At 38.6% G+C, this 14,980-nt stretch overlaps 1 protein-coding gene across 2 annotated transcripts in view; it reads right to left on the bottom strand.

Annotated features, from left to right (window-relative positions):
• Window positions 1–14,980, bottom strand: part of BIN4 (double-stranded DNA binding protein) — a 320,378-nt gene that overhangs the window by 203,614 nt on the left and 101,784 nt on the right. For both annotated transcript variants that reach the window (XM_089420488.1, XM_089420489.1), the window contains exon 6: window positions 14,398–14,515. In XM_089420488.1, the coding sequence (XP_089276614.1) occupies window positions 14,398–14,515 (118 nt within the window). The remainder of the gene's footprint in view (window positions 1–14,397; window positions 14,516–14,980) is intronic.

Raw genomic sequence — 14,980 nt, 5'->3', positions numbered from 1 at the left:
AGGACAAACGAAAGAAGCTAGATTCTACAAGCATCAAAGGGATCTTCGTTGGCTATAATCTCTCCTCAAAGGCGTATACAATCTACATCAAGGAAGGGAGACACAATGAAGTAAGCAGGGACATTATATTTGATGAAAATCAAGCCTACAAAAGATCGAAGGATATTCCTATTGATTCTATGACGAAGATCTACCTATATTTGAAGAAGAAGAAGTACAACCAAACAACCCTTCTACAATTCAAGAAGAAGAAGAAGGAACAAGTGAGCTTATTCACCCTATGGTCATACCGAATGCAAGGAAGAGGCCAAATTGGTTAAAAGCTACTCTTGAAGGTGTTGAAGGGCATGGAGCTGCGAAATGAACCTTTAGAGAAAGCAAAAGGCCAAAGAGATATTTTGGATATGCTGCATATATGACAAGACTAATTGAAGCAGAACCATCTACATTTGAAGAAGTTGCTCATCAAGAAGTATGGAAGAAATCTATGCAGGAAGAATATCAATCCATCATGAAGAATGGGGTTTGGGAAATCGTTCCTAGACCTAGTGACAAATCAATTGTCACCTCAAAATGGATCTACAAGATCAAACACGTTGTTGATGGAAGTATAGATAAATACAAAGCCAGATTTGTTGCAAGGGGTTTCTCTCAAAAGGAAGGCATAGATTATGAAGAAACCTTTGCACCCACTGCAAGGTATACTACCATTAGATCTTTGGTTTCATTGGCTACTAGAATCGGATTAAATATCCATCAAATGGGCATGAAGGCAGCATTTCTGAATGGGACCATCGATGAGGAAGTATACATTGAGCAACCCGAAGGCTTTGAGGTAAATGGCAAAGATACTCATGTTTGTAGACTCAAGAAGGCCCTATATGGTTTGAAGCAAGCTCCTAGGGCATGGTATGCAATAATGGATGCATACCTTCTAAGAATTAGGTTCGTGAAAAGTTTCGCTGATCCAAATCTCTACATCAAGGTTGTGAATAATGAGCCAGTCATTATTTTATTGTATGTGGATGATCTATTCATTGCAGGTGTGTAGAGAAGAATACAAGAATGCAAGAAGATGTTGGCAAATGAATTTGAGATGAAGGATCTAAGACTGATGCACTATTACCTAGTTCTGGAAGTATGGCAAAATCCTGGGGAGATATATTTGGGGCAAGGAAAGTATATCATCAAGTTATTGCAGAAATTTGAGATGATGGATTCCAAGCCCATGACTACTCCTATGATCACCAATCTCAAGAAGTTGAGGAGCTCTGACTCAAGTCTCATGGATCCTACCTCCTATCGTCAGTTGGTGGGTTCTCTGATGTATCTAGTAAATACTAGGCCGGATATATGCTTTGTTGTGAACATCCTCAATCAATTTCAGTTGGAGCCTCGTCATGATCACTGGATAGTTTCCAAGCATATATTGAGATATCTTCGTGGCACGATACATCACTACCTAAAGTACAATAGCAAGGAAGTCAAGTTGATTGGCTTCATAGATTCTGATTAGGGTGGCAGTGAGACCGATGGAAGAAGCACTACCGGTGGATGCTTTAGTTTAGGATCTACCATGATCTCATGGATAAGTAGAAAACAAGATCTCGTTGCTTTGAATAGTGTTGAAGCCAAGTACGTGGTTGCATGTGAAGTAGGAAAGGACGTTGTATGGTTGAGGAAGCTTCTGACATATTTGTTCAGGAAGCCTGTGGATCCTACTATGATTAATTGTGATAATCAAAGTTGTATCAAGATGTCTGGAGATCATGTGTTTCATGCTAGGACGAAGCATATCAACAATAAGTTCCACTATATTAGGAACTTGGTGCAGGATGGGATCGTGAAGCTACAGTATGCCCCGACAAACGATCAAGTAACTAATATACTAACAAGGTTTCTTCCTAATAAGAAGTTTGAATATCTTAGAAGCATGCTTGGTTTAGTTAATATTATTGATCTTGTTGATGATGATAAAAGTTTGGAAGAGATTTATTGAGGTCTTGGGTGTGAGACACATTACCCGGGAGGACATCTTGCCCGCACTATGTGCTAATGTCTAGTTCCCAAAGTAGGGAGGGTGGCGTTGGTCATGCAACTCTGACCTCGGATATGCACCTAGATCCCTAGGTTGATGGTTAGCAAGTAATCTTAATGGTAACTAGAGAGGCTGAAAGCTTTAGTCAATCTTAGTCCCACTCGGATAGATTGCCTTGGTCAAGAATCTAGTCTGTGGCATTGCAGTGCCTAAACTATTGAGAGACCTTGGACAGATTTCCCTGGTCAGGAATCTAGTCCATGGCATTGCGGTGCCTAAACTCTTCATAGTTAATATAATTTGAGATCTTCCTTATGAATACCTACCTAGTTAAGAGGGAGTATTGAAAACTGTAACCAGGTTCGATCTTCATAAAATGTATTTGTCAAAAGAATTTTTATTATTGTTACAATGACTTATTAAAGCATGTGTTTCATGCTTGGGTCATCATTTTATTAGTCAAAGTCCCCATTGTGGACTCCTAAGATTAATAAAGAGTCATTAGAATCATTGTATATTTTAAGAGACCCTTATTGGGCTTTCGAATGATGTAAAAAGAATTATTTTTTAGTGAAAGATGAATTATGTAACCTCCACACCAAGTCGACCTCAAGAAGATCAAGGTGGCCTCAAGGAAGGCAATTCGACCTCATTGGAAGGCTATATATACAAGGCAATTCGAATTCATTTGGAGCATGTCACTCTCTGACACATAGTTCGATATCTGAAGCTGGAGGCTGGGAAAAGTATGAAGGTGAAGAAAGGAGGCTAAAAGGAGTTCGAGTTTGGTCAAGAAGAAACGGAAGGACAAAATCAAAGTTTTGGGATCTCCCTCTCTCTTTTGTGTGGGCTAATTTAGGAGATCGAAGTCTCCTTATCAAAATCGAAGTTGTTGTTGCTTCCTGTTGATGCCAGAAGCTACCAAGTCGAAGTTGTTGTGGTCGAAATGTTGTTGTTGCCTGTTGATGCTAGAAGCTGCCAAGTCAAAGTTGTTGGGGTCGAAGTGTTGTTGCTACTAGGTCGAAGGTTGCATCGAAGAAGGAAAGGTTGGCTTGGTGTGGAGGAGGTTTGTGTCTAGGTTGAAGAGTCTCAAGAAAAACTATTGAAGGAAGAGATTTTGATTGGGTTTTGCCCTGGTAGAGTGCCTACATCTTGTGTATTGTGTTTTTGTGATCTTCATGCACACATAACTTGGTAATTGCTTCATAAAAGATAATATAAAAAATAAGAAAAAGAAGCCAACATAATTCACAAGTAATTATCAAGAAAGAGAAATCTAACCCTAATTCTACTAGCATTGATTTCTCAACAATCTCTTGCATTTGCTAGTTGCACGATAGTTGCATCCTAGATCTAATCATTGCATTTTATCTTGCACCATTTAAACAGATTTGATCTGAATTGCATTCGAAATATCTCTTTTCTTGTTTTAGTTTCATTTTTTGTTTTAGATCTAAAGTAATTTCTCTTTCATTTTAGCAATCTCATTTGCCATTTCTCATTTGTGCTTACATCATATAATCTTTAATTGTTTCCACAGTCTAAATAAGTAAAGGATAAACTTAAGAACACTATTATTCTAAGGCATTTGAAGTATTTCTCTAACATATAAGTTTCATCTTCATTGCTATTGTTATATTGAGTTGCTTCATTGATCATTGCCATAGGCTGGCAATCTTGTGCTTTGAAGTATTTATCTCATTTTGAATTACAAATATGTTGGCATTTTACTTTCTTTGAAGCATATTATCACCATTGTATCTCATTGAAACATTGCATTTTGCAATTTAGAGTTAGATTTGCATTTAAAACCTACCTCCAAGCATAAGCTTGGTTGTATAGAAAGTTAGAATCACCTTCTTCAATATTCAATTTAAGAGCTAGACCCTTACTCAACGGTTAAAACAAGTGACCTTGCAGTTCTCTTGTGACCGAGTCCCTTGTAGGGACAGAGGCACTTGGGTTGTTAGAAATCCTAGGTAGGTATCGTTAATGAGACCTTAGCCTCCTTCCCCAACACTTCTTTCTACAACCTTATTTAAGACTAGTTTATGACTTAGATTAGGCACCTTAATTAAACTTAACCAAGATCCTTGCACATCACATAGTTAGATCTTGCATTCATCATTCATCTCTCATTTGGTTATTGTAGCTAGAATTGTGAGCTAATATATTTCCTTGCAAGCTTTTTTTACATACTTGTACTTATCAATTTCATGCTTATTGTATATTGAAATGTTATATCATTGTTAAGCATCTTCTATCTAAAAGTATAAGTTTTCATTTTCTTGCAAGTTTTATCTCAAGTCTTATTGCTCAAATTCTAGTTGCCTATAATCTCTTCTTCCTTTGTACTAACATCTTATCTTGCAGCATTGTTTATCTTGTAATTTGAGAATACCTTTTGTGCAAGTATTATAATTTGTGTTTGAGATTTGTTATTAAGGCACTGGTCTTTCACTTTCTATTTTATTAAAGTGTTATATTGATTTAATTGAATCTATCTTCAACATTCACATTCCTCAATAATAATCTTAGTTGCTAATTCATCATTAATTCGAGTTACATAGAGAAATAATTGCCTTGCACTTAGTCTACTAGAGCTTGCTATTTCAACAAGTTCTCCTTCCATCATCATCTTTAGGGACTACCCCCCTTAGCTTGTCTAAGAGAGAGCTTAAACAGAGTGAATAGGTGACAGCCCCTACTCTGAGTGTTGCACCTCTAAAATTATACCTTGTGGTGTTGGGAAACTTTTCCCACATTTAGGTGTACATTTTAGGCGACAACAAGACCCTTCCAAGTGTTGAGAAATCAATGCTAGTAGGATTAGGGTTAGATTTCTCTTTCTTGATAATTACTTGTGAATTATGTTGGATTCTTTTACTTATTTGTTATATTCAATGTTCCACCAAGGTTTCGGGACGAGGGGGCGAGGGAGCGAGGATACGCGGGAGCGGCCTATGCAAAAGCTCCCCACCAATTTTTAGGAAACATGGGGGGGCGTCACGGTCTTAAAAACTTATAAATATAAAATATAATTTATAAATTGAGTCCACTATGACAATTGGGTTTGAATTGAAAAGTTGCAAAGCATGATCATTGATATGAATATCATTACCTAATATCATATAATAATAAATTTATAATTCTAATTTATAATTATACATCATACATTATGATTAAAGTTTAAACCATATTGATGTCCCACTTCCTACTATGAACATTGAATACTGAACAATGAATATTGACATAAAATTATAAAAGTCAAGTCTGATACATCATACATCAAGAGTCAAAATTTTATAGAGTCAGAATAACATAAGAACATCAACATATCAAAAGATAAACGAGCATAATTTTTCTCAAGCCTCAAGGTAACGCCCCGCTTGTCTCTGCATCCAGCTGCTGAATGAATAAATCAAGATCAACCATATGGTCCATATCACCATCTGAATCTGAATCACTAGCACTCTCAAACATGCTAAGTGGCACACCAACCAACCCCATCTGTCTCTCATCAACTCTCTCCTCCATGTATACCTATGCATCATCCTCTGGATCAACATCCCATCGTGTTGTTGGTCCCTTCAAATACTCAGGTGTTTTCCTATGCTCAAGACGTAGGGCACTATGCACAGCAACTAACTTCTTCGCTCTTTTACAGGTAAGCTTGTTCCTCTTGATAGAGTGGATGAAGCTATATGTGGACCAATTCCTCTCTGCTGCAGAGGAACTAGCAATCTGAGACAACAAACGCATAGCTAGATCTTTGAGCTATGGAGCACCATCCCCATGCATCCTCCACCAACCAATCGGGTCATCTTGGGCTAGATCTATGCAATCTGCCGAAGCACCACATGTGTTGAAGGGGCCACTAAGAAATGCAAACTGAACAAACTGTCTTCGAAATCTTGACCCGCTCCTCCTCACTGTACATCTTTGCAATTGCATCTAGGAAGCCATTCTTACCTCTAGATCATCAATAGGAGGCACCCTCCCAGGTCTCACAACATACCATTTTGGGTTTAATGCATATGCTGCCATGTGCAAAGGTGTGTTCATGCGATCCCACCTACGTTGAATGGTGGGTCGAATCTGGGAAGTATAGAACTCTAATGAGGGCTCCCTTTGCTGAATGGCTACCTTCACACGACCCAACATGCTATCAAAGGTCTCATATATTTCTCCAAGACTAGGAGCATCTGAATCAATGTAATGAATGACCTCCACAATAGGGCCCAAGAATGAAACCAAATAAGAACAATCTGCCCACCAATCATTGTCCAACACCTGAAGCCTGACCTTCTTCCCCATGTCTGTCTTTGATTCTGACCACCTTCCCCACTCTAAACTCACAACCAAGGATTGTACAGGTGCTTGTACCTCTATCATCCTCTCCAATAAGAGAAAATAGCTAGCATATCTAGTATCAGTGAGCTTGAGGAATTCCTTCCTCGTGTGAGCCCTATACATAGCCAAGTTGCAAATAAACATCTGCACATCTCTTGTCGTTGTCACCAAGTCTGACATCCACTAAATCTTGCCAATGCCCTTCAGTGCATTATTGAATGCATGCACACAACAAGGAGTCCAAAAAATATGTTGATACCTGTTTTGAATCAATAACCCAGCTGATCTACAAACTGTTGTTGCATCTGTCACAACCTGCACCACACTATCAGGCCCAACATCCTCTATAGCTTCTCGAAGAAGCTCAAATTGGAAAGATGCATCCTTGCGCTTTCCAGAACAGTCAACAACTTTAAGAAAGAATGGACCTTTTGAAGATGTCACTATGACGTTGATTAGTGGGCGATTTCGGATGTCAGTCCATCCATCCATAACAATAGAGCAACCAAACCTCAACCATGTTTGTCTCATTCTCTCTTTCTACAAATTAATTTTGGCCATTTGTCTATCTAAAATTGTTGTTCGTAGTTTATGTTCTCCGGGTGGTGCATATGAAGGCCCTATTTTTGCAATTGCTTGGACCATTTCCTTGTAATAAGGAGAACGAACAACATGGAAGGGAATTTTATTAGCAAAAAGAAATTTGCCAATTGCATCATCTGTGTCATCTCGATCTAGAATGGTGTACATCCCAGACATTGTACCACCCATTGCACAAGAACGAGATGCACCAATAGAAACCTTTGTCTTTTTTTATGAAGCACTGGATAGAGGAATATTTGTGGATGGATCAACATGTCTGCTAGAAAACAATCCTTTTCCAGTGGCTGCCCTTTCTAGCCTCCAAAGTTGCTCTCTTTGAGCTGAATTCAGGTTCTTTGAGGGACACATATTGACTCCTTTACCTGTAATAGCCAAAAAGTGTTGCTTCACCCTGGTATAGTTGCCAACAAAGTGATGCCCACAAATATTGCAGACCCAATCACGTGAGCCACCACCAACTTTTGGATTCTTTTTCGGCAGTCTGGTTGCATAGACTAGAAGTGATTTTAGAGAATTAAATGTCCCCTTTGCAAATTTTTCCAGTTCTCTTGGTGGGCCTCCAGAATCTACACCATGCCTATTCTGGTATCTTGCCCCCTTGTGACCGCTTTCAACTTCTTCAGATGATGTCACTGTTCTCACTGTTCCCAAAAGAAGTCTGACTCTGACTCATAGTCGTAAGTTGTAACTTTGTAAGTTGAATGACAAATGAAAATGTAGGTTGCAACCTATAATGAAAATAAGAAACATTACACAGGCTAACTAATACACAAGGCTAGTAGCTACAGTGCACACATTGAACACTGAATTTTTTAAAATTAATACACAGTCAAAAGTTCTAAAAATTTTTAAAAAATTAAAATTTACAAAAAAATGAAAAAAATAGTGAAGTTTCAATTTATTTTTTTAAAACACAGTCAAAACTAAAATAAAAATAAAAATAAAAATAAAAAATGCAGCCTAAAAAACTAAAACACAGTCAAGACTCAAAACATGGGTCTAAAAAATTTTTAAAGATTAAAATTTACAAAAAAAAAATGAAAAAAACAGTCAAGTTTCTAATTTTTTTTAGAAACACAGTGAAGTTTTTTAAAAACAAATGAAAAAAAATAAAAAACGCAGCTACAGGACTGAGAATTACAAAAAAAATGGAAAAAATTTATAAACAGCAGCGCGGGTACTTACCAAAGAGGCAGCAATGAGCATTCAGAACTTCAGCGTGTTCCAGGGTTCAGCATTCAAGCACGGTTCAGCATTCAGGTGTTTCCTTGCTTCTGCAGTTGCAACAACGATGGCTTTCCTTGCTTGTGTTCCAGGCTCCAGGCTCCAACGGAATGGCGACCAGCAACTTACAAGCGGACCTAAATGGCGACGAACGATGGACTGCTGCTCGACAGACGGTGGACTGCTGCTCGACGGATGGTGGACTGTTGCTCGACGAATGGTGGACTGAGGAGTGAATGGTGTGAGGGCGGCAACATGAATTAAGTTTATAAAAAAACCATAAATGAAACCCTACGTAATATGTATCACTGCCAAATGTTAAATTTTAGTTATATTAAAACTTAGTTATATTAAAATTTAACTTAAATTTTAGTTATAAACAAAAGTTTTTTTTTTTAAATCGGGCCCCTCATCCCCCCTCGTCCCCCCTCGACCTCGTCCCCCTTTTCGAAAACGACTCCTCAGGACAGGGAAATGACCCCCTCGCACGTCCCCCTGCATACCCTGTTGCTTGGGAGCGTGGGGAAACAACCCCTTCTTGTCCCCAAGTCCCCGGAGCGTGGGGGAGCTAGGAAACTAGACCCCTGGGGGGGGAGTCCCCCTAGAACACTGGTTATATTATCTTTCATCAAGCAATTACCAAATTATGTGTGCATGAAGATCAAAAAAACACAAGACACAAGATGTAGGCACACTGCCAAGGAAAAACCCTTATCTAGGGGAAAACGTAGTCAAAATCTCTTCCGTCAATAGTTTTCCCTGAGACTCTTCAACCTAGACAAAGACCTCCTCCACACCAAGCCAGCCTCTCCTTCTTCGATCCAACCTTCAACCTAGTAGCAGCAGCACTTCGACCCTAGCAATTTCGACTTGCCAGCTTCCGGCATCAGCAGCAGCTTCAACTTGGTCGCTTCCGGCATCAGCAGCGACTTCAACTTTGACAAGGAGACTTCAATCTCCTAAACTAGCCCACACGAGAGAGAGAGTGTGTATGTTAAAATTGGCAACTAGGGCCAAACTCCATGTGGGTCATCTTATTTATGGCAGCTGATATTTTTCTTGGATTCCTCTCGTCGAGAGGTGTAGGATTGAAGTCTTCTTTCATGTTTCTCAAGTATTCAACAAGTCTTTCCTAAACAAGGAAAATATGAATATAAATGTGATTAGTATTTAATGCAAACAAACTTAGATAAGTAAGGAAAACTAAAAATGAAAAGGTAATAAGATACTCATCTTTTGGAAGTTTGTAAGGGCTCCTTCCAAGCTTGAGGGATAGTAGAAGGATATGCAAGGAATAGAGCCCCTAAGAGTTCCTAACAAAAACACAAGACACAAGATGTAGGCACCTTGTCAAGGCAAAACCCCTATCTAGGGGGAAACCCAGTCAAAACCTCTTCCTTCAATAGTTTTCCTTGAGACTCTTCAACCTAGACAAAGACCTCCTCCACACCAAGCCAGCCTCTCCTTCTTCGATCCAACCTTCGACCTAGTAGCAGCAGCACTTTGACCCTAGCAACTTTGACTTGGCAGTTTTTGGCATTAGCAATAGCTTCGACTTGGCAGCTTCCGGCATCAGCAACAACTTCGACTTTGACAAGGAGACTTTGATCTCCTAAACTAGCCCACACGAGAGAGAGAGATACCAAAACTTCGATTTTGTCATTCCCTTCCTTCTTGACCAAACTCGCACTCCTTTTAGCCTCCTTCTTCACCTTCGCACTTTTCCCAGCTTCCAGCTTGTAGCTTCAGAGATCGAACTATGTGAGAGATAGTGAGATGCTCCAAATAAATTCGAACTCCTTGTATTTATAGCCTTCCAGGGAGGTCGAATTGCTTGTCTTGAGGCCGACTTGATCTTCCGACTTGGTGTGGAGGAGACTAAATTCATTTTTGACTCAAAAATAATTCTTTTTACATGATTCGAAAGCTCAAGAAGGGTCTCTTTTAACGTACAATGACTCCAATGACTCAAAATAAATTCTAGAAGTCCTCAATGGGGACTTTGACCAAAAACATGATGACCCAAGCATGAAACACATGCTTTAATAAGTCATAATAATAATAATACTAATATTTTCTTCATTCTTTGATAAGTACATCTCAAGTACATTTATGAAGACCAGACCTAGTTACAAATTTCAACACCGGGCAAAATGTACCTTGTAAAAGAATTTATTTCGAGTCTAGAAAATCTTGGAAGCCTCCAAAGTACAAGTCGGCCTTGGCAGCTACAAGTCAGGCTAAAGGAAGGAATTCAACCCCTTGGTAAGGCTATAAATAGAAGCAGTTTCGAGTCTTCGACCTCATTTGAGACATTCATTCACACAAGTTCAATCTCTCAAGAAGAAGTTCGATTTGAAGCTAGGAGCTAGAATAAAGGAAGAGAAAAGGCCTAGAAGGCAAGAAGAATCCATGACGAAGAAGAAAAGTTTGTTTTTGGGCTATATCTCTCTCACATGTGCGAAATCTAGGGTTTCTGCAACTTCAAATAAAGGTCGAGATTGCAGGTCCGAATTACAGGAAATGAAGTTGCAAGATCAAGTCGCCAGAAAAGCGAGTATTCTATTTTGACTTCATTAACCTTTGGAGACATTATCTTGCTCAAAGGAGTATCTCTTGAAGAGTTGTCTTCTGTCGAAATTAGGGTTTTTGCAGGAGCTACAAGATTGAAGTTGCAAGAAAAAGTTGCAATGTCGAAGCTAGGGGTCAAAGTTGAAGCTAGAAGCTGACTGAAGCAGGATTAAGCTTTGTCTGATCTGACCTAACTAGAAGGGCCTCTTGGAGGGTTGACTAGGTACTTAGAGGAGGACTTGGTCTAGGGTTTGGGACTTTGTTGTCTCATTTGAAGCAAATTCTATAATAAGTGGAGAATTTATGGGCTTTCCCTTGGAGGAATTTTGCGGTGGCTTGGAGCCTAATTTTTGTGTCCATTGTGTTGAAGAATGTAACTAGGTTCGGTCTTCATAATTGTACTTGAGTCAAAATGAAATATATTTATCAAAAGAAAGCAAAAGAAATTTTATTATTAATTAAATTGACTTGTTAAAGCATGGGTTTCATGCTTGGGTCAATTGTCATAGGTCAAGCCTCCATTGTAGGCTTTTAGGATTTTTATTTAAGTCAAAGTCAAATTTATTTTGTTAAAAGACTCCTCCATCAAGTCACCTTGCAAAGTCGGCCTCCAAACAAATCCTCCAGAAGTCGGCCTCACAAAAAGATCAAGTCGGCTTATTTCACTATGGGAAACAACTATATATAGGCATGTGGACTTCGCTCAAATTGCAGAGATATAAGTTCGAAAATTTCAAAGAAGAATTCAGTGAATCTCAGTGAGGGAATTCAGTGAAGTTACAGTGAAGAATAACTCAAAGTTTCAAGAAGTTGAAGTGTCAGTGCAAGCCGAAATATTTTAGGGCTACCACCACCACAAACTGAAGTCTAGGCTGCCACCACAAGACCGAAACTTGGGCTATCACCATAGCACTGAGGACTGAAACTTGGGCTACCACCACAAGACCGAGGCATGACTGTATTGCAGGACAATGAGTGTTATCATTACAGTACCGAAGTTCATTGAAAGACTGTATGATCATATGTGTAATTCTACAAGACTGAAGTTTATTATGTCACCATATGAGTACTACCATTATAAGACTGAAGCACATTTGGAATATCACAGAACTAAAGTATCGAAGCTTGTTTGGAACCCTCACGGCACTGAAGCATAATTGAGATACCACAAAACTAAAGCATGATGTGTTAAGGTTGACTTGATGGATGGATGTAGTCTTTAGTCTAGGTTATGAGGGCCTTCATCATCTCAATTTTGTTTTGAATCTACTAAAGGAAGAATTCTTGACTAGGTTTTCTCCTATGTAGGGGATTTTCCCTAGTTACATGCCTACATCTCGTGCCCTCCTCTATTTATTGATTGGCATTAGTCTTGACGATAATAACTAGATAAATCAAAAGAAGAAAACTAATAATGAAACATCACAAAATAATGTCATAATAAGAGAAATCAATTAACTTGCCTCCATATTGGATTTCTCAACACATTGCCTTTACTATTTTTCTCTTGATAATTGTTTGATGAAGAAGATCTAATAAAGAAAACATAAGATAAATAAAGTTCACAAGCAATTATTAAGGTAAATGAAAATCTGAATTAATAAGTTGCCATATTGCATTTTCTAACATTTTGTTCATCAAACAATTACCAAAACCATAAACTATGAAGATCACAAATAGATAATGAACACAAGATGTAGACTCTAAGCCAGGGAAAAACCCCTCCAAGGGGAAAACCCGGAAATTTCTTCTCTTGTTATAGAATTAGATCAAATGAGGAATCCAAGACCCAAGTAAGCCCTCCTCCCAAGCACTCCCAAGCTCTTCCAACAAGTCAAAGTCAACTCAAGTCAAAACTTTCCAAAACAGCTCCAACTTTAGAATTTCGGCCCCTAGCTTCAGAATTTTGGCCCCCAACTTCAAAATTTCAGACCTGCAGTGAAGCTATAACTTCGGCCTTTGCAGTAACTTCAGAATTTCACACGTGTGAGAGATCTAGGGCAAATTTTAGGGCACAAACTTCGATTTTCTTCTTCTTTCTCTCTCTTGCTTTCTTGCTCCTCTTGAATTTTGCTCCTCTTTTCTTGGGGATCGAACTTGCTTCTGTAATGCTTCAAATGAGGTCAAACTGTCTCAATTTATATACATCAAGGGGGTCTAATTACCCCTTCCAGGGCCGGACTTGATGAGGCAGGGCTGACTTGGTCTTGTGGGCACAGAAATTACATTTTTGAGTCAAATAAATTTATTTTTCCATTTTCTTTTCAAATTCCAAATGTGACTTGACTCTAAGACAATATTTTGACTTGTGATAAATATTATTTTAACTCAATAAACCCTAGATGCATGAAGAACATGCTTGACCTAGATGACAAGTTGACTTGAGCATGAAACGCATGCTTGAAAAATAATATTTCTTTTTCTACTTTTGATCTTTTACATAAAATATATAATGACATGGGTATAATAACAATTATGAAGACTGAACCTAGTTACATTTCCTAACAGGGGGAGGTTCTTGCAACATTGGTCCGTTCTATTCTAAGATGGGCACACAATTTCACTACCTCTATAGAGACTTGGAAGGCTCCCTCTCCTTCCTTTTCTATCCCCAAAGCAAGCATGCTTAGCTCTTTGGGACACAAGTCATGTAACCTACATGGACCTCCCTAAGTAGATCTCATTAAGAAGATCACCTCCTCCTTCCTCATTGTCATATCCACTGCTAGCAGCAAATGATAGGTAAAGGCCCAAATAATTTTAGAGTCCAAACAATAGATCAATGAAACCTCATACTTTTGTCTAGACCCCCCCACAATGAGTCAACTAGCATTGAAGCGACTCTTGAGGAGCTCCCGTTTTGAGATCCTAGTAGTCCCAACACACAAACCAACTCTATGAATTCCAAAAATCAGACTCTCTCTATACAAAGCACTCCTCTCCAATGTCATTGAAACAGCAAGCCTTCCATTCAAAGATTCTCTCCTCCCCTCCACCAAATCTTGGATGTTAGTGGTGATGAACCTCTTCCGCTTAGAGCTCCTCCTGAGATTACGCAGTCAGACCCTCTTTCCCCTCAACATTCTCCAAACAACACTATCACGTAGCGCATCAGCCCCTTTAATGGGAAGCGCTACTCTTCTTCTCTCCCTCCCCTCATTTTACTTCTAGTTCATCAAGCCTTGACATCTGCAATTTATGCTCAATATGATTTGTATCTACACTATTATTTATATTACCTATCTATTTAGCTCTTCTTATGGATTCAATAGAGTAGTCATAGAGATTGCTTTCGCACTTCCACTATGTATTGTTGTACTTTTATCCCACTAACCTACTTTGTGGCCAATTGTTGGACATTATAAAATTTTCTTAATTTTATCTATCCACATGGACAAAGCCACTTTCCAATTCTAAGAAGAACAATGTCTCACACAATGACCATTCTAAATAAAAACTAACAATACAACAGGGATCAATATGGATTATTGCAATAATATCAAATTTGCATTGAATCGAATCTCATGTTCCGTTCACACCAAATGAAGAATGCTACATCAAATTCCATGTTAAAAAATATCAATAACTATACTTGAGAACAATCTCACCTTTGAGATCCAATAAAATCTCACAATCGTCTGTTGGTGTTTTAGACACAACCAAACGACCCACAGCACCAACATCTCCACTTAAATCCAAAGCCTCCCCTTCGCATTCAAGAAGTGCCTGCAGAAGTGACAAGAATCAGCTTCAGCTGATACAGCGATTCAAAGTACCAACAATAATACAGAAATATATTTCACAAACTATGCCCAAAGAACAGTATGTAACTAAACTGCAGAATAGACTTTAAATGCAGCCAAAAAACAGGGAAAATGCACTATAAAAGCATTAGTTGCCCCCAAAAAATAGCTGACTCTACCAGGAGAAGATAATAAATTTTATCCTATAAATGTCAACCTATTCAATCCCTAGCCCAATTTTCTGTTCCAAATATGCGAGGTACAATAGGTGTTTCTAAGCTTTATCTATTTTAGGAAACAATAACTAAATAAAAATCAACCTAACTCAGGTTAGATTTACAATTTGGCATTACCTTCTATTCCAAGGAAATGATCATGTCTGGGTTTTCATTTCACTGAAATAGCCAATTACTGGAAGGTCTCCATCTTATAACACCATACCCAAACA

This window comes from Pinus tabuliformis, chromosome 4_1 (assembly GCF_031772625.1).
Source record: "Pinus tabuliformis cultivar Carrire ecotype Pingquan chromosome 4_1, CPIR1, whole genome shotgun sequence".
In the NCBI taxonomy this organism is placed as follows: Eukaryota; Viridiplantae; Streptophyta; class Pinopsida; order Pinales; family Pinaceae; genus Pinus; species Pinus tabuliformis.
This window is presented reverse-complemented; position numbering and strand designations above follow the sequence as displayed.